General features: G+C 37.3%; 1 protein-coding gene across 3 annotated transcripts in view; it reads right to left on the bottom strand.

Annotated features, from left to right (window-relative positions):
- The window catches only part of SLC24A4 (solute carrier family 24 member 4), a 103,378-nt gene that overhangs the window by 48,983 nt on the left and 34,869 nt on the right, over positions 1-19,526 (bottom strand). Inside the window, exon 2 of one of the 3 annotated variants that reach the window (XM_068946862.1) lies at positions 16,424-16,506. The exons of the other annotated variants lie outside the window; for them this stretch is intronic. Coding sequence (XP_068802963.1) covers positions 16,424-16,442 — 19 coding nt within the window. The 5' untranslated portion in view covers positions 16,443-16,506. The remainder of the gene's footprint in view (positions 1-16,423; positions 16,507-19,526) is intronic. 3 annotated transcript variants of the gene reach the window in all.

The following is a 19,526-nucleotide window of genomic DNA, read 5'->3' as shown; positions in this document are numbered from 1 at the left end:
GGGGAATGGAATAATGCACTCATCTGGTCCTTTTGTATAGCCTGCGTACTTTCAGTATTGTAAGAGCAACTGTAATCATTTATAAAAGAAAAGCAGGGTTGCTTTTGCTCAGAGAAAAGTATTGACTTGTTTTATTTATGCAATTCAAGGTTAACACTGGAAGCAAGATCAACTAGAAGATCACATCATCACACTGAAACTAGTTTACTTCCATATAAACTGTATTATAGGAAAGTCCTCCTCTTTAGCACTACACCCCAAATCAGATAAAATATATTTTAATAGTCATGAGAAAACCATAAACATACTATAGGACATTAAAAGTATATTTTTACAAATTTATAAGGACCCTAAATTCATGAAAAGCATCACACGAGCCACAAATTCTAAATATGACCATTTATTAACTCCACAAGCTAATACACCCTTAACTCTGGACTACCAGTGGAGAAAAAATGCTATACTCAGCAACTGATGAAAGCTGGTAACTTAAAAACCTTACAATGACCAAAAAAAATCCACTGATAATCCTGGCTGCCATCCGGAAGAATAAGAATTATCAAGCTTTAAGCTCCGATTCCCATTAGACAGCTGTTTTCACTTTTCCATGACATGTGGATTTTCCCTCAAATGCTCAGTTCAGCTTCTTCTGGATATTAACCTAGGCACCTCTGTTTAAGCAAATCAGGAACGGGCATTTCAAAGAAATGCACACCTTTGCTTGAAAAACCTTGCAAGGAAATTCCTTTTCAGATAACTCTAATAAACTGGCTTTATGGATTATGCCACTTGGACAGCAACAGAGCATCCAAACGAAGTGAAATGAAATGACATGAAATACAATCTGACTTTTCTGGGGGACATTTTTGCATAATCAGTGTAACGCTGTTCAAAGCCAAAGATCAAGCTTTCTATCTCCAGGAACAGTACCATATGGCAGAAGGCACAGCAAACATCCTCTCCACAACCCTCACCTCACAAATTGTAGAAATTACAAGCAAATTTCATCTCTGTGGCATATTAATTCAATTTGCATTGGTCAACCAAATGAAGGCTGCCAAACACTATTATCTGTGCCATGGTAAGTGACAGCTTATGAAGCAAATGACTGACTCAATTCTATTAAATCCATTTAATATATGTATTGTAAAAGGATGGTGTTTTAATGAAGTAACCTTCAAAGCTTTCCTCCCCTCAGTAAGAAATTACAAAAATTTATATAAAAGATTGGACGAGCTACAGTGAAAAGCAACATTAACACCTTATTAAACCCTGGATTTCCACTGAATGTCTTTTCTCTTTTTTAAAAAAAGAAAACTATTTGCACTCATTAAGGCAATGTTAGCAATCAAATAAAAATATATTAAAAATTATCTGCCAACAAAAGGAAAATGGAAACATGTGATGAAATCTCATCTCCTGATCTAGGGAATCACTGACGACACACAGATACACAAGTACTGCCGCAAGGGGATGCATCAGCATATCAGAGTGCCGCATTTCATGTGTACTGGGCCATATGCTAATGGCTGTAATGCCCTCAATATAATCCTAAAAGGACCCCAAGGTTTAGGATCATTAATTTTTTTCTCCCTGGTTTTCAGCTGACTTCCTCTATAGAAACTGCCTTTAAAGAGCTAAAGATCATTTGCCTTCTGATTTCTTTTCTGTCCTTTCCTTTCTGGGAACAGTCAGATATCTCAAACATTATTTTCTGTTATGGATAGCTCTTGCCTGATGCCTCCACACAGCTGTATCTCAACCTTATTACTGCAAAGTAGCAGTTTCATAGCAGACAGTTGGAACCTGCCTGGAACTCCTCTACCATAATCGATGATTTCAGTACAGCTAACTGAACTGTGTGACCCACTCAAATTAACTAAGAACAAGGATATGCACATTTCAAAATCAGTGTTGAACAGAGGTGAAATCCTCTGCACCTGATTTAGATGCAGTCTAAATACTCCCTATATTAAAAGATTTCAATGTAGCGTAGTACCCTAACACTGCCTCTGCTTGACAGCTATCCAGTGCTTATGTGAAATAAGCTGTTGACCTCACAGACTGATCACAGAGTTTCTGAACCCAGCTACCTTCAGGGATCATGGTATTGGCTTTCCACAGAGCACATGTGGATTCTTCAGATCCTCACACCAGGACACCAACCTCTTATCATTCATCTCTTTCCCATCCCTTTTATTGCACACTTTACATTCCCAAGCCAGGATACTAACCAAAAACCTTTTCCCCCATATTCCCTTTTTTCCCCTTCTACAGAGGCTTTCCATGGCACTCTGTCCCCGTGCTCCCCGTCTCATATGCCTCAACGCTGTTTATAGCGCTCTGAGCCTACGCTGCCAAAGCAGTTCAAACATCAGCGGAGTCAAGTATAGTTGGTGCTTCTTCGTTCATATCAAGTCCTTGCTGAGGGGAAATAATGTCCTCCATTCAGGACTGAATAATTACTGTGGAATAATGTGAACAAGTTTAAATTGCATTAACTCATGATTGCTCTGTGAATTAACTGAGGACATCAACCACCAGTAACTTCTGTCATTTTCTACACAGAATTTCCCTCTAGTTTCTCACTTTGAGTTTTATACGTTCAATTTCCCCTCTCCCCTTCACCCTTCCTCATTTTTTGTCCTTGAAAGTTGAGGGTTTCTATGCTCAACAGCCCTCTGGCTACAGGGTTTTTGACTCAACTGGGCTCGTTCCTTTTTAAATAGAGATAGAAAGCTATACCCCTGGCAAGAACACTAGCATTAGGAAAAAAAAGTTTTGAGAAAGGGATGAAGGCTAGATTCACTACCAATAGTGTGACATACCTAAGAAAGAACTACCGAAACACTAGTTATTAGAAGGTCAGGAAATCTCGTATCCCAAAGGAATCACTCAGAATCACTCCTTTTATTTTTCACAGGCAAGCTTTCCAGCTGGCAACAGGCTGGAAGATTAAATGCCACTTGCTTCTATAAGTTGCCTGTAACATCACCTCAAGCTCACTGAGGTCTTGTTTTTGGCTTTTTGCTACCAGTTCTACTTTAAATTCTCTCCTAGAACTAAAGCATGGCAAATGTTATGTGAGCTGTTCAGTTTATCTATTCATAAACTCAACCTGCTCATCTCTGTGCAGCAAAGCCAGCAGTCTGCTGCCAAGGACAGGCTGTGATGCCTCCAAAGTCAATGACGTCTGCAGGGGCATTTCACTGAAAATCTTATCAGTAAGCTGTATGGCCAGGAGAATTGACACTCAGGTTTCAATAACAAAGGCCTTTGATAATCAGCTGGGGAAGCTGTAGCACTTACTGATTTTGGTTATTAAATGAAGAACATAAGTTTCAAGAGACTGTGGACTAGAAACCCTCTTTTAAACCACACTCCATTTGGCACAAGAGAAGAACGTTTACAGAAAATGGGTTACAACTCCATGATTTTGTTGCTGAACATAATTTCTGGCTGCTTTAATGTATACTGTTGTTGTATTATGCCTAAAGAACCACCTACAGTTTGACAATCACAGCACACCACCACCACTACCTATCCCAAAATGGCTCCTCAGGCAGGTGTGCAAGGGACAACCACAGCAGAAGCTGATGTTGAAACACATTTCCCTAAGCTATGGAATTGCACAGCTGGCAGAATCTGTCTCTTCTGTGCTGCCTGAATGTGTAAGTAAGACGGACTGGTCAAGTGAGTCTGGCCCAAAGTTGAGGTCTCCTTGCTCTCTGAACATTTGAAAACGTCCAGTTGGCAGATGTCATCCATTTTGAAACGGGGAATGTATTAATTATTCCATTGATGCCACTTAAAAACGAGATCAAAACTGCCCTTCAAAGACAAAAATAAAAAGCTTGCTACCAGTGACAGATCTAATAAGAAAGATGATCATATTTATTAATGGATATAGATGGAGTAGAGGAGAATAACAGCTTTCCTTAGAAAACACCACTGATGCCGTTTAATGAACATTTCTACTTTCAAATTGAATAAAACTTTTTTTTTTTTTTAATACAGCCAAGTTCTTTCCTCCTAGGCTTCTTCAGTGAATAAAATAGGGTATTAATACCTCCTTATACCTGCTAGAGATAGACCTCAAATAATATACTACTTGAGGCCATTTCCTGCTTGGTACATCTTCAGTAGAAGCGATTACCACATTCAAAGTGCAAAACGACTGGCAAAATTTGACTTGATTTGCCAACCACAGATTAAGTTTGAACCGCTTGTAGTTAGAAAAGCTACCAGGTCACTTGTAAACTGAACAGACTACATGTAGAAAACACTGTGAAAGAATAGGCAACCCCAAGAGGTCTTTCAATAGAGTTGCCTTAAGAACAGAAGTGCTCTTTAATTGAAACTGTGCTATTGTGCCTTCAGCACAGTTAATGCATAACAACAGGCTTTTGAATCCCTTCTACTTCAGCAAAAGCTGTAGTATGGCTCATTTAAAAGCAGCTGTATTGGCACACATCTTTCTTTTTCCACAAATGCCAAATGCACGGAGAAAGAAATAAAATATAACATTTAATATATATATTTTTTTATAGTTTCTCTGAAACCAACTCCAAGTATGAATTTTAACCACAAAGGATAATTGTGTTATACTCCAAGTTGCAACAGCTCAAAAGCTGTAGGTGATAATCTTAGTCTTGTAGAAGGTAAGTTAAATAAACTGGCTTTCCAGAATCACAAGGTCAGGAAGGAGCACAGCAACATGAGACTTAAAGTCAGGCTTACAGAGACCAAGAAGAGAAAGGTATAAAATAAAAGTTAGGCATAGCCGTGGTTTGAAGTTTCTTCCCTTAAAAGTCTTTTTTTCCTGGATTTAGAAGCAAAATACTGGAACACAGCAGTAAAAACACCTATCCAAATATTTGTTCCACCCCCTGCCAGTTCATTGTTGTTTCCAACAGAACATTTTCTTGTACTTTGTCCAAAAGGCTCCATCAGTCAAGAAGGAACAGGTGAAATACAAAGACATGATAATAATAGGCTGGAGGAAACCCCTCTACAGCTGTTCTGCAGGTGACCTTTCCGAGGCAAGAATGCCCAAAAGGGTGCTCAGCACAAACAAGCCCAGATTTTCAAGGAACTCAGCTCGCCATGAACACTGTGCCCAGATTTTACAAAAATCCAGCTGTTTATGCCACAGGCTGAGTTCAGCTGATTAATCCTGTAAATTTTGCTTTTATTCTAGAAGGAAACAGAATTTTGAAAACTTGTTTCAAGCTGCACGTATTAAGCACTGAAAAAACCCTAGTGTTAGAAAACACTGGATCTATATAGAAGTGATGGTTTGGAGTCCAATACTTAGGATAATTTTTTGTTTCATGTCATGTACCTCTCAGTGTTTTGAAAATCTCATTTTCATATGTACAAATAGAATCACAACACTTTCTTCCGGTAAGCCGTGCTTGTATGGTTTAGCCAATTCTCATTATTTTGTAATGATGTGATATACCCCAAATATCACCCATGTGATACTTGTTTTTTACTCTTCCTGAAGCCAAGCTCCTGGAATTGTGCAGTTATATAAGAATCTCAGCTTTTACTTAGAACAAGAAAATCTGTTTCTAGTCTTTGTGTTTGCAGAAAAAGGGACCAAGCCCAAAAATCTAAAAGATTAAAACCCATCAGGAAACAAATAAAAAGAGAGCCGCAGACTTTTTATTTACCTTTCCAGCATCACAGTTTTGCAGGGCCTGGTTTCTGTTTTCTGAATACACAGAATTAGTAGGATTACACCTTTATTCACATGCTTTAGCTCAGCAGAGTCACAAATACCATTTCAGCATGCACTTTCTCCCTGATGATGTAAAATGATGCCAATATATTTCTTATATCATAAGCTAAATAGTACTCACCTTTTCCACATAAGTAATCCCATCTAAACCAATCAAGATTTAACCCTCCAGTTCCTATGCCATAATTTATTTGCTCAATAGATATATTTTTTCAAACGGCTGATCTGCACGTTTCTGTGTTATTTTTTCCCAGCAGATATTCCTTGGGGCATTTTCTGCTTGCTCTGGAAATTCAATAAGGAGCTGCAAACACTACTGGAGGACTTAAAAAATTACCTTTTCCGTTCTAGCCTCTAATACATACTTCAGCAACCTCCTTTTTGACAACCTGCTCTTTCATATAAAATCTACGAAGTAGAAAATAGCCTCTTCAAAGATTTGGAGACACCCACAGATTTAGCGGCAAGCAACTATATCAGAATAAGAGTGATCGTAATCCAGAATCAAGGTATACAGGAGGAAAATCCACTCATGGAAAAACATAAACATTACAATACTTCCATAATCCCAATTTACAGTCCTTCACACTAACAAATACGTCTTTGCCCATGTCAAATCCTACTCTATGATTATTCAATATCTGCAAATGAACACTGCAATAAAGCTCATCAATTCACATAAAAGAGAGGCATAATCCTTGCTTTGAGCAATGCATACACTAAACTCTCCACAAAAAAAAGGTCACAGGAGCAAGAAAAATTAATAAAAGCAAAAGAGAAGAAACACAAAGTAAATCAATTCAGTGATGTCACACCCCAATCACGCATGATTAGCACAGGGGGAGTTTTGACTTTGGAAGGTAAGTGTAGAAGAATGAATAGTTTAACATGATGCATCTCTCTATAATCTCGCTAGCTGGCTACAAATGATAAGAAAACTACCATAGCACAAGGTTCAGCATGGTACAAGTCCAGCTGGAAGCCTGGATATATAGGTTACAGTTGGAGCTTCTGCTTCACTGCTGCTGGTTCCAGAGCTCGTTCGCTTACAGCTAACTCAGTATTTCTCCATTACTGCAAAAATACTCCAGTTTTAGGCCTGTTTTAAGAAAGCAGCACTCCAAACATCACATTCTTGCAGTTCTGTATGCATGCACACTGTGTCTGAAACAGTCAAAGCACAGCACTTCTCACACCAGAATGGCCATAAGGAGGCTAGCAGATTTTAATTTATTTGCAAACTTCATGGGCTGATCAGCAAATCAATGAAAGCGGTACCAAGAGTTCTCTCCAGCTTGCTCTGAACTGGCTTACTACATCATATCCACATAGGACTGAAGGGTAACCCTCAGCAAAAAATCCAAAATCAGCACATCAGAAGTATATCTGTCCCCAGCACACGTTTGCACCTGTTTCCACAGGTACCAAACTGCACTGACTAGCTTTGCAAGGCAGGAAAGAAGCACACTCATCTGCAGTCTCGGAAAAAAGAGATGCATGAGAAACAATCATTGTCTATACATATCACAGAGGTAACTACATAAACGGTGACAGGGAAATACACAGAGTCTCAGAACATGGTAGGAAAAAAAAAACAATGCTTGAAAGCAAAGGAAGGAAAAAAATGGATAAATATATGCACTAAGCTCTAATCAAGAGGATAATTAGGAAAACGAAATACTCATCTAAGCATACCAGTGAAAGGTATTCAAGACAGTTATATTATAAAGCACTTTCTGAGGCTGTATAGAGCAAATTAAAAAAAATCCTAGGAGCACCATCTAAAATATTCTAGAGAAGAACCGCACCAAGATGGTGCCCAGTAAAATACATGTAGATAGAAATACCTTACTCCAGAGCTCTTTTCTAACCTGGTCCAAGTAAGGCTAGACTCCATGTTGCCCACATTATACATTACACTGCCACTCAAAGCAGTAGGACCACATTGGATCTAACCTGCTACTGAACACACAGAACGCAGTTCAGAAACTTTTTGCTTTCCTGTCACTCATTTACATGAAATGAAGATGAAAACTCACCCTTCTTTCATATACACGAGCATGCCTGTGTTAGAAATATTCTATCTGTCTGTGTGCACACATATATTTGCTCCAACCTGTTAAGTGAAAAACCTGCCAAGTAGAATTAAGGTTGCTGCTGCTCTTCCTGCTGTGGGCCAGAAAACAGCCAGAAAAAGGCTGCAGGAGAAGTGCGCTGAAAGACCTGCATGGTCTTTCTGATCTGATCTATCCATATCTCAGCCGCCCAGAAAGTCAGAACTAACATGTCAAGAGTTATTTTATGCCAACTTGGATTACTAAGCCTATTAACTCACAGTGTCACTATGTCATGTAACTCCAATCCCTTTCTCAGTCAGAAGTAAGACTAAATGCATGAAAAGGCCTCATACTGTCTGTACCTCCCTCCAAGAATCTGGATGAACGCAGCTGATGAATACAGCAAGCTGGCTGACTTGTCTGAATATCTTCATTAACCTCTATTCAGGAATTAGTAAACTAGTTACAAACACCAAAGGATGTTTCTGGATGAGTTTTTGTTGTTGTTTCTTTTCATTTTTCTAATCTTGTTCTGTGAAAATCCTTTTTCTGTTACTTTGCGATAATAAAACACTGGGCATAAAATATTGTGTCTGTCTTGTGAAAGGTTAAGGCCTTCTCTTGCTTATGAATGCATTACACTTTCTACGTGCCATGCTCCTTAACTTGAGCATGGCAATGTTTCAATTTAAGCTGGCTAGCCTATCAGAAAGCACTAGTTAAAGCTAGCATTAGTACATCTCATCAGGCACTAATACAATCATTCTGCAGTCATTCAACCTCTGTGTGAAATTCTTGAGTTATTTTCCAGTGCAGTTGCTCTCATCTATGTTAAACTAATCCAAGATATAGTGTTCAAGTCAATTTTGCAGTGAAGACATAGGCTGAATGAGAGAACACTATTTTCCCAATTGCACGGTAGAGTTAATGCCAGAATTGGGAACGATACATAACAGTTTGATTTCTAGCACTTGTTCCATCCACTAGAGAAACTTCTTCCCTATTCTTACTGTAAAAGCATACATTGTGGTTTAATACAAGAGTGGGCAGATGACCAAGTAACAGCTTGGTTTTTTCAGTTTATAGTTTGGGTTTTTTCCCTAAATAAAACAGTTGGAGATCTTCAAATGTGTCTGCAGATGAATCAACAGCTTAAATGGTTCAGTGAGCAAAATAATTGTATGGATTTTTTTTGTCAACATGGGGATTTTAACATATTTGCACTTGGCAGACATAACAAATTCCAGTAATTCATTTAAGTTTCTGTTTTCTTTAACTCTCATTTCTTAACCATATTTCTGCTGAAAGGTGAATACTAAAAACAAGAAGTATAGCTCTATAAAAGTTAATGGAGCTTTACTGATTCACATCAGTTTGAGATTCCTGCCCATAAATGTTTCTTTCATTAAAAAGGTTTAGAGGCATAAACAGTGTAAATGCTGTGAAGTGCACAGTCTTGTTAAGAGCGAATTTAGAACTAGATAACAAAAAATTCTGAAGTGGGGAAAACATATAGGTGAAAATGAAAAGGTGGGGCCTTTCAACAAAGGCACAAACAAAGTTCGTATGCGATTTCACAACAAATATAAAGCACAAATCGGGGACGTGGGTTCCATAAGGGGCTAGGAGTTCCGTCTGTCTGTAAGGTCATCAGCCCAAACTTGGCCAAAGTCAATAGTTATAGAAGTTACTCTTAATACTAGTCCCATTTCAATCAGACTCTTCATGAGTTTGGAGTCAGGTAAATATTTAAGCACTCTGAAGAAGCACCTGTGATGACCTTTTCTTAAAAAAAAAAAAAAAAGTCACCATGCAAAGACATATTTGGCTCTGCAGTTTACTTCAGTGAGGCCAGTTCAAGCTGTAACAAAACGACAAATTCAAGAATACATTCTAGTAGAGTGCAGTATTATTTAAAGCAAGGAAACATAAGTAATTATCAGTGGTAGCTAAAAGAAAACTCTGCATACAAAGGACTATATGTTGATATTTTAGTCATTATGGTCAATGGCACTGATGCCTACTTTGAGTGGATTCATACAAGCGTGGTTAACAGGAGTCCAGTTCATGCGGCCACTCTGAAAACAGCAGAGACAACGCTGAGCTAGCACGCAGGCTCTGCTCTGCTAAATGCAGGTGCGGTTCAGAATCACCAGCTACTACCTCCTACACAGTTGATGGGAAAAAGTATTGGGACATCTATGTCAGACTGGGCTCCTTTTTCTGGTTTGTAATCCAGACATCGTAGCCCCTCTGCTAACTGTATGGTGAACTAGAGACTGGAAAACCTAAATAGTCATGATCTGAATTATTTAGGCACTCTTACAATTTGATGACAAAATAGCTACCAAACCTAAGATGAGTTCCTTATAGGAAGTAGTCTGAATTATTTAAACAATTTTCAGCTAACAGCATCCTAATCACAAAGTAATGAATCAAGCAAAAACATTGTTTTCATTATTATTTTAAACAAAAAAGCTTTTATAACTATAGCTTATTATGTCATGTACAGCTACAGTAACATATGCAAAGGCATGATTTTACAAAACTTTTCTTTATTCATCTGAAAACATGGAACCTTTGTTCATGAGAGAATAAATTCTTTCCGAAGAAAGAATTATTTTCCCAAGACATCTGCCTCCTTTAACTGCACGTGTTTCAGATTCAAGGAAAAAACTTTTCACATGTTAAAAAACATCAAAAGATAACAAGCTAGAAGCCAAGAAGTGAAAGACAGAATTGGCTTTCATGTCTATCAAAAAAAAAAAATTCTAAGCTAATCAGGATTATTAACTGTTTAAAGAAATTTGACTTTCATTTTATCTACCTGTCACAGCTCCATGATATCTGTCTGTTTGAACAGCTGTGGAGTATGGTGGATAATAACTGCCTCAGTCCAAAATTATTTTACTAGTTATGATAACTGCATCTTAGAAATTCTTTTATCAAAGTCAAAAGGCAACTTTGACAATGCAATGCAGAAGAAGATATTGGAATTAATAAAAATACTTATGATAGTTAGAAAACCTCCCTTGCTCCTTAAGGAAGCAAGGATAATAGCAGAGTATTAGAGAATTCCAACCATTCACAGGAACAGACACTGATAACATCCCAAGATAAGGCTCATCTCTCTTTCTCAAGAGAGGCTGCGGCAGTTAGGAATGGGACTGCTGAATTGACAAAAACTCAAATTATTTTTGGAAATATCTGCAACCAGGAGCTCATCAGAGGGCCCCAGAGCAGAAATAGTGTTTCATACTGGAAGAAGCCTGCCTTGGTTTTTGGATGAGGTACACCACATTTAAGACTGCACTGTCAAGGGTGGAAACATAAGGAAATGATAGATTACAATATATACAGTATTAATTGTAGATCTTAACAAATATTAACAATAGCAATGTTAATATTTGCAATAGCAAAATATAGCAATGACAGAGAGAGCTGCTGCCAGGGAGGAGTGATGGGGTAACTGTACACAGGGCTCCTCTGCCATCACACTAAGCAGGAGGAAATTTCCTTGAACACCAACAATAAGTGCTGCTTCCAGTGAACGGAGGGTGTCACGGCTATGCCAGAAGGGTGAGGAGGTGTCAGTGGCAGCTGGAAGAAGCCGAGGAGGGGGTGGTAATTGTCAAAAATTAACATTTAAAGAGGGAATAGTGTACCCATGAATAAATAACTGGTATGAACAATCACAAGATGAGTTGAATATTTTCCTTTTAATAAATGCAGTCACGTAAAGGCACCAGAACATTGACTAACCTTTCATAAACAAAGCACTTTTAAAAGTAGTGATGGCAAAAGCACTGTGAGAAATCTACATACATATATATATATATATATATACACACACACACACACACATGCACAGAGGGATTATTTTATGAAGTCATACTTTCTATCAGACAAACACCTTTCAAGAAAGGCTCTATGCAACTGAATACTTAATTTTCCCTCTGAAAAAAATAAAGTATCACCAGCCTTCCCAATAACACAGAAGAAGGGGAGGAGTTGGAGGTACAGCTGACCCACCTGACATGACTCTGGGGTAAGAGACCAAGGGTCTCTGGGGTAACAGACTACAGGAAAAAACTGTCTGGAGGAGATTACACAAAGTCAGTATATGCATTTGGTTTGAATGCCAACTGTTCTGCTAGTAAGCTTTTAAATACTTTCATAGTGAAATACTAAAAACATGGAGTTATCCTATGTTAATATGTAGAATACAACACATGAAACAGCACTATATGCAGTGCTAAACCTAGACCCTAGTAGTTTACAGCACGTTCAAAGGAACTGTTAAATGAGAAACAGACAGGACTCAAACACGGTGCATATATATTTTCTTTAAAAAGTCATAACATTTCCTTTCCAATCTTGTTCCAGTTAACTGGACTATTTGAACTTTGCAAGCAACTATGGCTTGCAACCAAGCAGGAGCTCTTCCAGCTGTTGACTAAAAAATTACTCTCCTGAATGAAGTTCCTTAATAAAACAATTTAACTGCAAACATTTGCCAGAAATTTATCTGAAAGAAATACCTCTTCATCTGATCCATTCAGATTAGTCAACTGTTAATAACTAGAACCAGAGGATTAACAAACCATGGGCATGTCATCAATATAAACAATAGCATAAGTCACCTCACAAATGTTACTACTTTTTTTCTAACTATGCATTGCAGACGGCAGTAATTTTCTTTCTTTCTTTAAAGGAAGATAAGCTGCCTTTCTAAAACCTAAAGTCATTTAAAGTTATTGAGATCATTTTCCTAAGCATACCACTCTCTAAGAGGAGTAAATTGCAAAAACTTAAATATTTCCAGAAAACAAACTGATTTTTCAACATGTTGAGAACCTTCCATTTTCACTGGTGAAGGATTTTATGCACTTTATAGAATCTGTTTGTAAACTACATTATTGTACTGTTCACGAAAGTGAGATTACAGACCTGTATGTTAAAAATAAGCAAAGTAATAACATAATTTAACAAGAAATTTCTTACAGTTCCTATCCCACAAGGCAGAGCTGAAAATCAATGCACACAAAAGTCGTACCATCATTATGGCAGGTCTCGTAAGAGGAAGCTGAAGTAGTAGATTATCTTCACAGCATTCTTAAAATTCATTCTTACACATACTTTTTTTTTTTAAATAAGATATGTACATAATAGTACAACTAAACAGCACTTAATATCATACATTTCAGAAACAAATAAAAAGAAATCACGAGGAACACTAAATAAGGATGAAGAGATTACTAATTAAGGGACAGGAGTAGAAGGAGTTATGGAACTAAATGGTTTTAAGGAAAAAAAATCAAGTAAAAAAAAATCAAGGACATCCTTTATAAAGGGACAAAGAACTAAGAAGCAGAGGAGTGAAACAAGTATAGAGGATACAGAGAGAAGTACAGAAAATAAAATGAGTAGTAGGAAATTACACAAGACATGCGCAGTAGAGTAGATGGGAGGGAATAATTACTGAGAGGAAAAATAAGTATAATTTTTGACTAGACATTCAGTGATGTGCTAATGGGACATGAGGACATCCGGAAAGAAAGGCCTGAGGGTTCAAGAAACAGAGGTGAAGACAGTAGTATGAGAGGAAGCATACAAACAAACCAAGAACTGCGCCCCACATTGGATACACTCCAAAAAGATTTGAAAAAAAATTTCTTCATTCTCTGACATAAACATAAAAGAAAGAATAAAGGATACAATTTTGAAAATATCTACTGAGCTGCAAGAGTCTTGATCATTCAGGTATTTAATTGTACTTAATGCAATCCTAGGGTCAGTAAAGGCTTAAGGGACAATATCTAACAGATATAAACTGGTTGTCTTTCTACTTTATATATATATTTATATGCATATACACACACACACATATATATATGTTTGTATGTGTGTGTGTATATATATATATATGTTTACTTGTGTGTGTATTTTATTGGTAACTATGCTGGAAATATTTCAAATGTTAGTGACATCAAACATAATGGTCTCAGGGTTTGGGGTTTTCTTAAACAGAAATTCAGCAAAGGAAAAAAAAAAAAACACACTATAACATGGGTACCTGCTGCGCAGAGGCACAAAACAGACATCATGGTCTCAGAGAAAAATAAAATGTATTAAGATAATGCTACATGTTTCACGCTTTGAAGCCTTAAGCTCCACAACCTCTGAGACTACATCTGATGCTGTTAGCATCTGAGATACAGAGACTTTGCTAATATGGTAGGGATTATTTACTGGTCAACAGTCAACTGCTAAAAGTAACACCGCACTGGTGTAGGGCTACAGTTGCATGCAACACAGGATCCGGAAAAATACCAATTCTGCTCTTCCAGTAGCAAAACGAGTCATTGACTCATAGTGGCAAAAACAATAATGCCTTTCAACAGGTGAAGTTTAAGCTGACTCTGACCACACTGAGCAAAAAATGAAATGCAATGAACTGGAAGACTCCTCGACTTTGACTTCCCTGAATTGCACAACCAGAGATAAGCCTATTAGCTCAGGTTTGAAATACCTGTGCTAACATGTACAAACAACCTCCTACTTATTCAATGCACATCTTTCCTCTCCCATTCAACCACAGAAATTGTGCTCCTCTCCTGAAGAATAGAATCAAGAATAGAAAAAGAATATCAGCTGAGAGCATATTTAGTGCAACGTAAAATAACTTGCACTCTTTAGCTTTCAATGAAACATGAAGCAAGCAATGTAACAGGTTACTGAGGACATATTGGAAGGCAGTGCTGCACAGAACAGCCTTTCTTAAGAACAAGAATTTTTTAAAAGAATTTCTAATATTACTTTCAAAGTTCTGTTAGAAATCTTGAAATTATGTTTACTAGGAAATGGCCCCTAAATCCAAGTACAACACTGATTCAAATAAAACTTCAACAGGAAAATGAGGCAAGTAGTTAGAGTTTTGAGATGTGAATCTACTATAAGAGTTTTTGTTCCACGTCAGTCCCAAAGTGCAATGAATCTAGATAACCCAAAAAAATCTCTTCCAGCTCTATGTTTTCTCTCTCTGGAGGTGCTGCAATTTTACGTGGGCGATTTATTCAAGCGTAGGTGCCCCAAATCAAGTCTGAACATCATGATCATAGATGCCTATTTGTGAGTAACTAACAAACCCGACCATTCACTCTGCTACTTCTCCTACGCTCAGCTTCACACTTCCATCTTGCCACCCACGCTTGTATCAGCCTCCCACTCTCTTTCACCCAAACTTGCTCTTAGCCCTTGCAAAATTCCACATGTAATCCTCAGCCTTCCCTTCCCGTCTCAGCCTCAGCACCCTGCACCAGGAGGGCCTGCTTGCACCTCAGTCTCTCTCCTGCATTTTTAGGCCCCAACCTAGGGAAGTGCTTTAAAGCATGGGTAGACATGCTCTCTCAAATAAGGATCGAACAACACACGTTATACTAAGCCAAGGGTTTGAACTTGCTTCCTGTTGAAAACTGTAGGTTTTTTCAGTTGTGAAAAAGTCTTGTGGGGTATACTGTTTGGTATCTTATAAACTTGCAGGGCTCCAGAAATAAGAAAAATACAAGAGGAAACAATGTTCCAGGTTCATTTTCATTTACTAAATTAAAACAAATTTGAAACTGAAATAATAATGAGAGAATAATGAGAGAATAATAAATACTTTGTTGTTTTTTAATTTAGGGCTTTTCTATTCTTTTTAAGAGATGGTTCACCAGAGAAAAGGTATATAAAATTTGTATACGTATTTTTTCCTAGACACTGAATTCCATACATAGTTCTCCTCTGTATTAAAATACAGCCCTAAAAAACAAGTAACTCCCCCTTCTCCTTCTATTCCTGTCTTTGAAAAGTTATCAAAACAAGTTATTTTAACACAACTCTGGTCACAACAGGATACAGAAGGACTGAGAGGACTATCAGTTTTTCATGCTATCAGTTATGCAATGAATGGAAGCATTTAAGAAACCCAAAGCATTATTCTTAGTCTTACAAAACCACAGCACAAAAGAAGAATACCTAGTAGCAAAAGAATGAAGCTGAAGGTTTTCAAAGATGACCGGAAGATTTAGCCCTGTTTTGATTTTAGTGAAATTGTGTACCCAAATGCCTTAACTGACTTTGAAAATCTCATCTGGAAAGTTTAGATTCTATGGTATTGGAGGGAAAAGGTCTAAAATTCTGCAGCTTCTATGTGCAATGTAATATAAGAGATACTACAATCAGTGGCTCTAACAAAAATTCCATCCAGATTCTACTTCGAATTTCCTAAAGCAAAATACCCAACTTACACATTTCTAACATGCCCATTACATTAGAATCCAATTGCAAATGTTATCTAAAATAGAATTAATTATCTCCAGCTGAAAAGCTGTCACATTGACAGTCTAAGAGTTCAGCTCCTAGTTCTGTATGTAAAAAAATATCAGAGACTTCAAAGTTGTTGCAAGGTTGACCCATCTCTTCCTTGAAGAAAGGAAGAGAAGGAAAAAAAAAAACTATATAAAGATATGAGAAGAAAGAAAGTGATAACAAAGAGCACAGAAAGAAAGGAGATGAAGATGAAAAGACTTCCAGACTTATGTTTATTGCAAGTCATAAAAGGTGTGATTAATGTTACCTGACAATATGTGATGCATTCTTTGCTAAGGTCTCTATGTCCTCTATCTCATACAAGGCCAAAGGCAGACTTTCCAACAATTTCTAAGTGGTTAGAAGAGGAGAAGAAATAATTTCTATTAATAGCTGCTCTATGCCAAACTTAAAATATTTATCTGTACAAAATATACCACTTGCAAAATGAGATGGTCAAACAAAATGTAAAGTTACCTACTCCTTCTGAAATCTCAACCCAATAATCACGCTTCAAGAATCATCTCTAATACCAGATCAAGACTCAAGATGAGTCTGTTACTACTTTTACTATTCCCTTTTGAGAGAATTGCTACCAAAAAATAAAGTACCAATAAACAGCATAGCTTTCCAAGAAAGCATAACACGCTAGGAAAAAGAATCACAAGGCTGGCGTATAACGGCACCACCTGGTGTAACCTGCCACGGATATAAATTGTAAGTAGACAAAACTTACCAGATAATCTAATTTACCTATCAACCAGTGCAGAATTTACACCTATAATATACTTTTGGTGCTTTTCATTTTCTTGCTCATTTCAGATTTAGAGTTCTGTACTCTGTAACTCTAATCAGAGTTGTGAATACAATTTGACACAGAAGTGGCTCATGAAACTTCAGTTACAATAAGACCGGCAGTTCAGATTTAATTAACAAACATGCTGTTGGTTAACTCCACAACTTACCAGATCATGGTATGACAGTCAAGCAAGCAAGAAGAAAGGATAAAACATACCAATATTTTCTCAGAGATTAAACTTTTAATTACTAAGCATTTCCAGGAGAAAACGTGGAAAGCTCCACGTGAAAACATAAGGTGAACTAGCAAAGATCAAGATACAGAGCAGCATGATCCCTCAAATCCTATGAAAGAAGTTCTTTCTAGCAGGTGATGGAGTGGCATTCTGCTGAGATTACAGAGGGGAGTACACAGCACACTTAATTGCTTTGCACTTAGCTGTTTACATGCTTAGCTGGTTGGCAAATTGTAAGAGATTATTTCATCCTTTCATTAAACTATTAATAACAGGATAGACAACCTTAATAGCAGCATGTCTGAAACACTGTCAGATATCTATCTATGTATATATCTATGTATCTGGATCACGGGCACCCTATGTATTGCTTGCTGAAGTGTTCTATCCCCCCTTATCTTTCCCTGCTAAAAGAGAAGGGATACTGTATGACACACATTCTCCAAACAGCTAAAGGCCCTAGTTATCTCTTGCGCTGTCGTAAATCAGGAATAATTGCACAAAATCCAATAGAACGTAAACTAGTGTAGATTAGCAAGAAATCTGTCCTAAAAGCTTCAACTCCATGAGTCAGACCTTTCTCCTGCCAGAGACAACTGGTGTGCTCAGCTGCATCAATTCCCCTTCTTTAAACATAGATATTACAGTATTTGTGCTTATTTTCTGTCCCAAGCTACAGTAGCAAGCTGCATCTCTTCTAGGTACAGAACAAGTTACTATCTGTCAAGGCACACAGAAGTGCTGAAATTTAGAACAGAACATGGAACTGTTATTGAAACCTGTTAAATTCTGCTGTCTAAACAGTCTCCAAAACTGATTATTGTGCACATGGCAATCCACTATACTCCATTCCAGAACGCAAAAATTATTCTTAACACACTACAACATTCCTGAATACACTCGCGTATCTTGCCTATGAACGCGTACAAAAGAACAGGTGAAACTAACACTGAAGGATGCATGCAGCTGCTTTCTAAAACACTCAACAGTAATGCCATGCACATTCCTGCTATGTGATTTGCCTCGAGTTTGGATAAAGACCAAGCAACTTGCAGGCAGGCTGTTATTTACAATCAAAGGCCTCCTAAGTTTCTAATTACCTCTCAAATTCAGCCAGACACTTTTGGCAATTTTTAAGTAGTTTTTTTCCTAACTGCTATGCTATCATAAAAAGGAATCTGATAAGCTAAATCACTTTTATAAGCGCTAGAGCCTGTATCCAAGAAGCTTGTGTGCACACATCATCCACTGTCCAGGAAGACAAATGCTTAAAATCCACACTGAGTTTTAATGCTGCCACTCAAGCTGAAACTCAGCCTAAAGGAATCAGTAAATTTCCTTTATTACGTTTTTAATTTTAAAGATCTGTTTACCCAAAAGGCATCACCTGCCAAGCTCTTCCAAAAAACAAAGGGGTATGTTTTGTTGTTCAATATAAAAAAAGCGTGACTGCTACTCACAAATACACACAATGCTCAAGTAGTAATTGAAAATTCATTTTGCTCAGTGCTTATTCCCTTAATTTCTCAGTTTATATGCATAAAAGTCATTGAAGTTTCCCTGAGGACCAGTTTACGCTTATTTTTTTCCACAGTTTCTTTTCTTCAAGGTTGAAAATATGCCTTGCCAGATCATCATCAACTGCCTGCAATTAAATGAGGTAAAATTGTATCAGGCAATTTTGAAAATTATTTTTAAAGAAAATACTCCCTCTGCAAGAAAATTAAGCAAGTAAAATAACTGTAACCCCTTGTCAGTATCCTGAAAAACTAATCAAGTCTATGCTTTTGATAAAGAAAGCTGACAAGCACCTTTCACCTTTTTGTAAGATTCAATTTGCCTTGGAAATCTCTAATTTCTCTTTTAGTGTGTTGCATGTGATTCATCCAAATACAAAGCAAAAGAAAAAAAGAGAGAAAAAAGGAAAGATCAAGTGCTTTTGGACTTGTACTAATGAATAATGGATATCATTATTCCAAGCACATTATAAGTTTTCCTAATCTAAACTTCTAGGCATAACAGTTTATCAAACATACCTTCAAAGTTGCTATATAAATGTTATTTGTCAAGGAAACTTCTGCACTAAAAATAGTACAAAACTATCAAAAAAGTAGTTCAAATGATGAGCACTGTTCTATTTAGCTCTCACCAGTATCTAAACATGCTAATAATAACATCAAGTATGTGGAAAAAGCAGGTTCTCCAGTCCTTGTGAATTGCTGAATGTTGAAGGTATCTAGCTAGCTGTGGTGGAGTGCTTTGCCTACTTCGATGTTAAAAAGGAGAAAGTAAACTGTTTAGTCTATTATTAGAACCACATTCTTTATTTGGGGGCAG

Source organism: Struthio camelus, chromosome 5 (assembly GCF_040807025.1).
Source record: "Struthio camelus isolate bStrCam1 chromosome 5, bStrCam1.hap1, whole genome shotgun sequence".
Classification (NCBI taxonomy): domain Eukaryota; kingdom Metazoa; phylum Chordata; class Aves; order Struthioniformes; family Struthionidae; genus Struthio; species Struthio camelus.
This window is presented reverse-complemented; position numbering and strand designations above follow the sequence as displayed.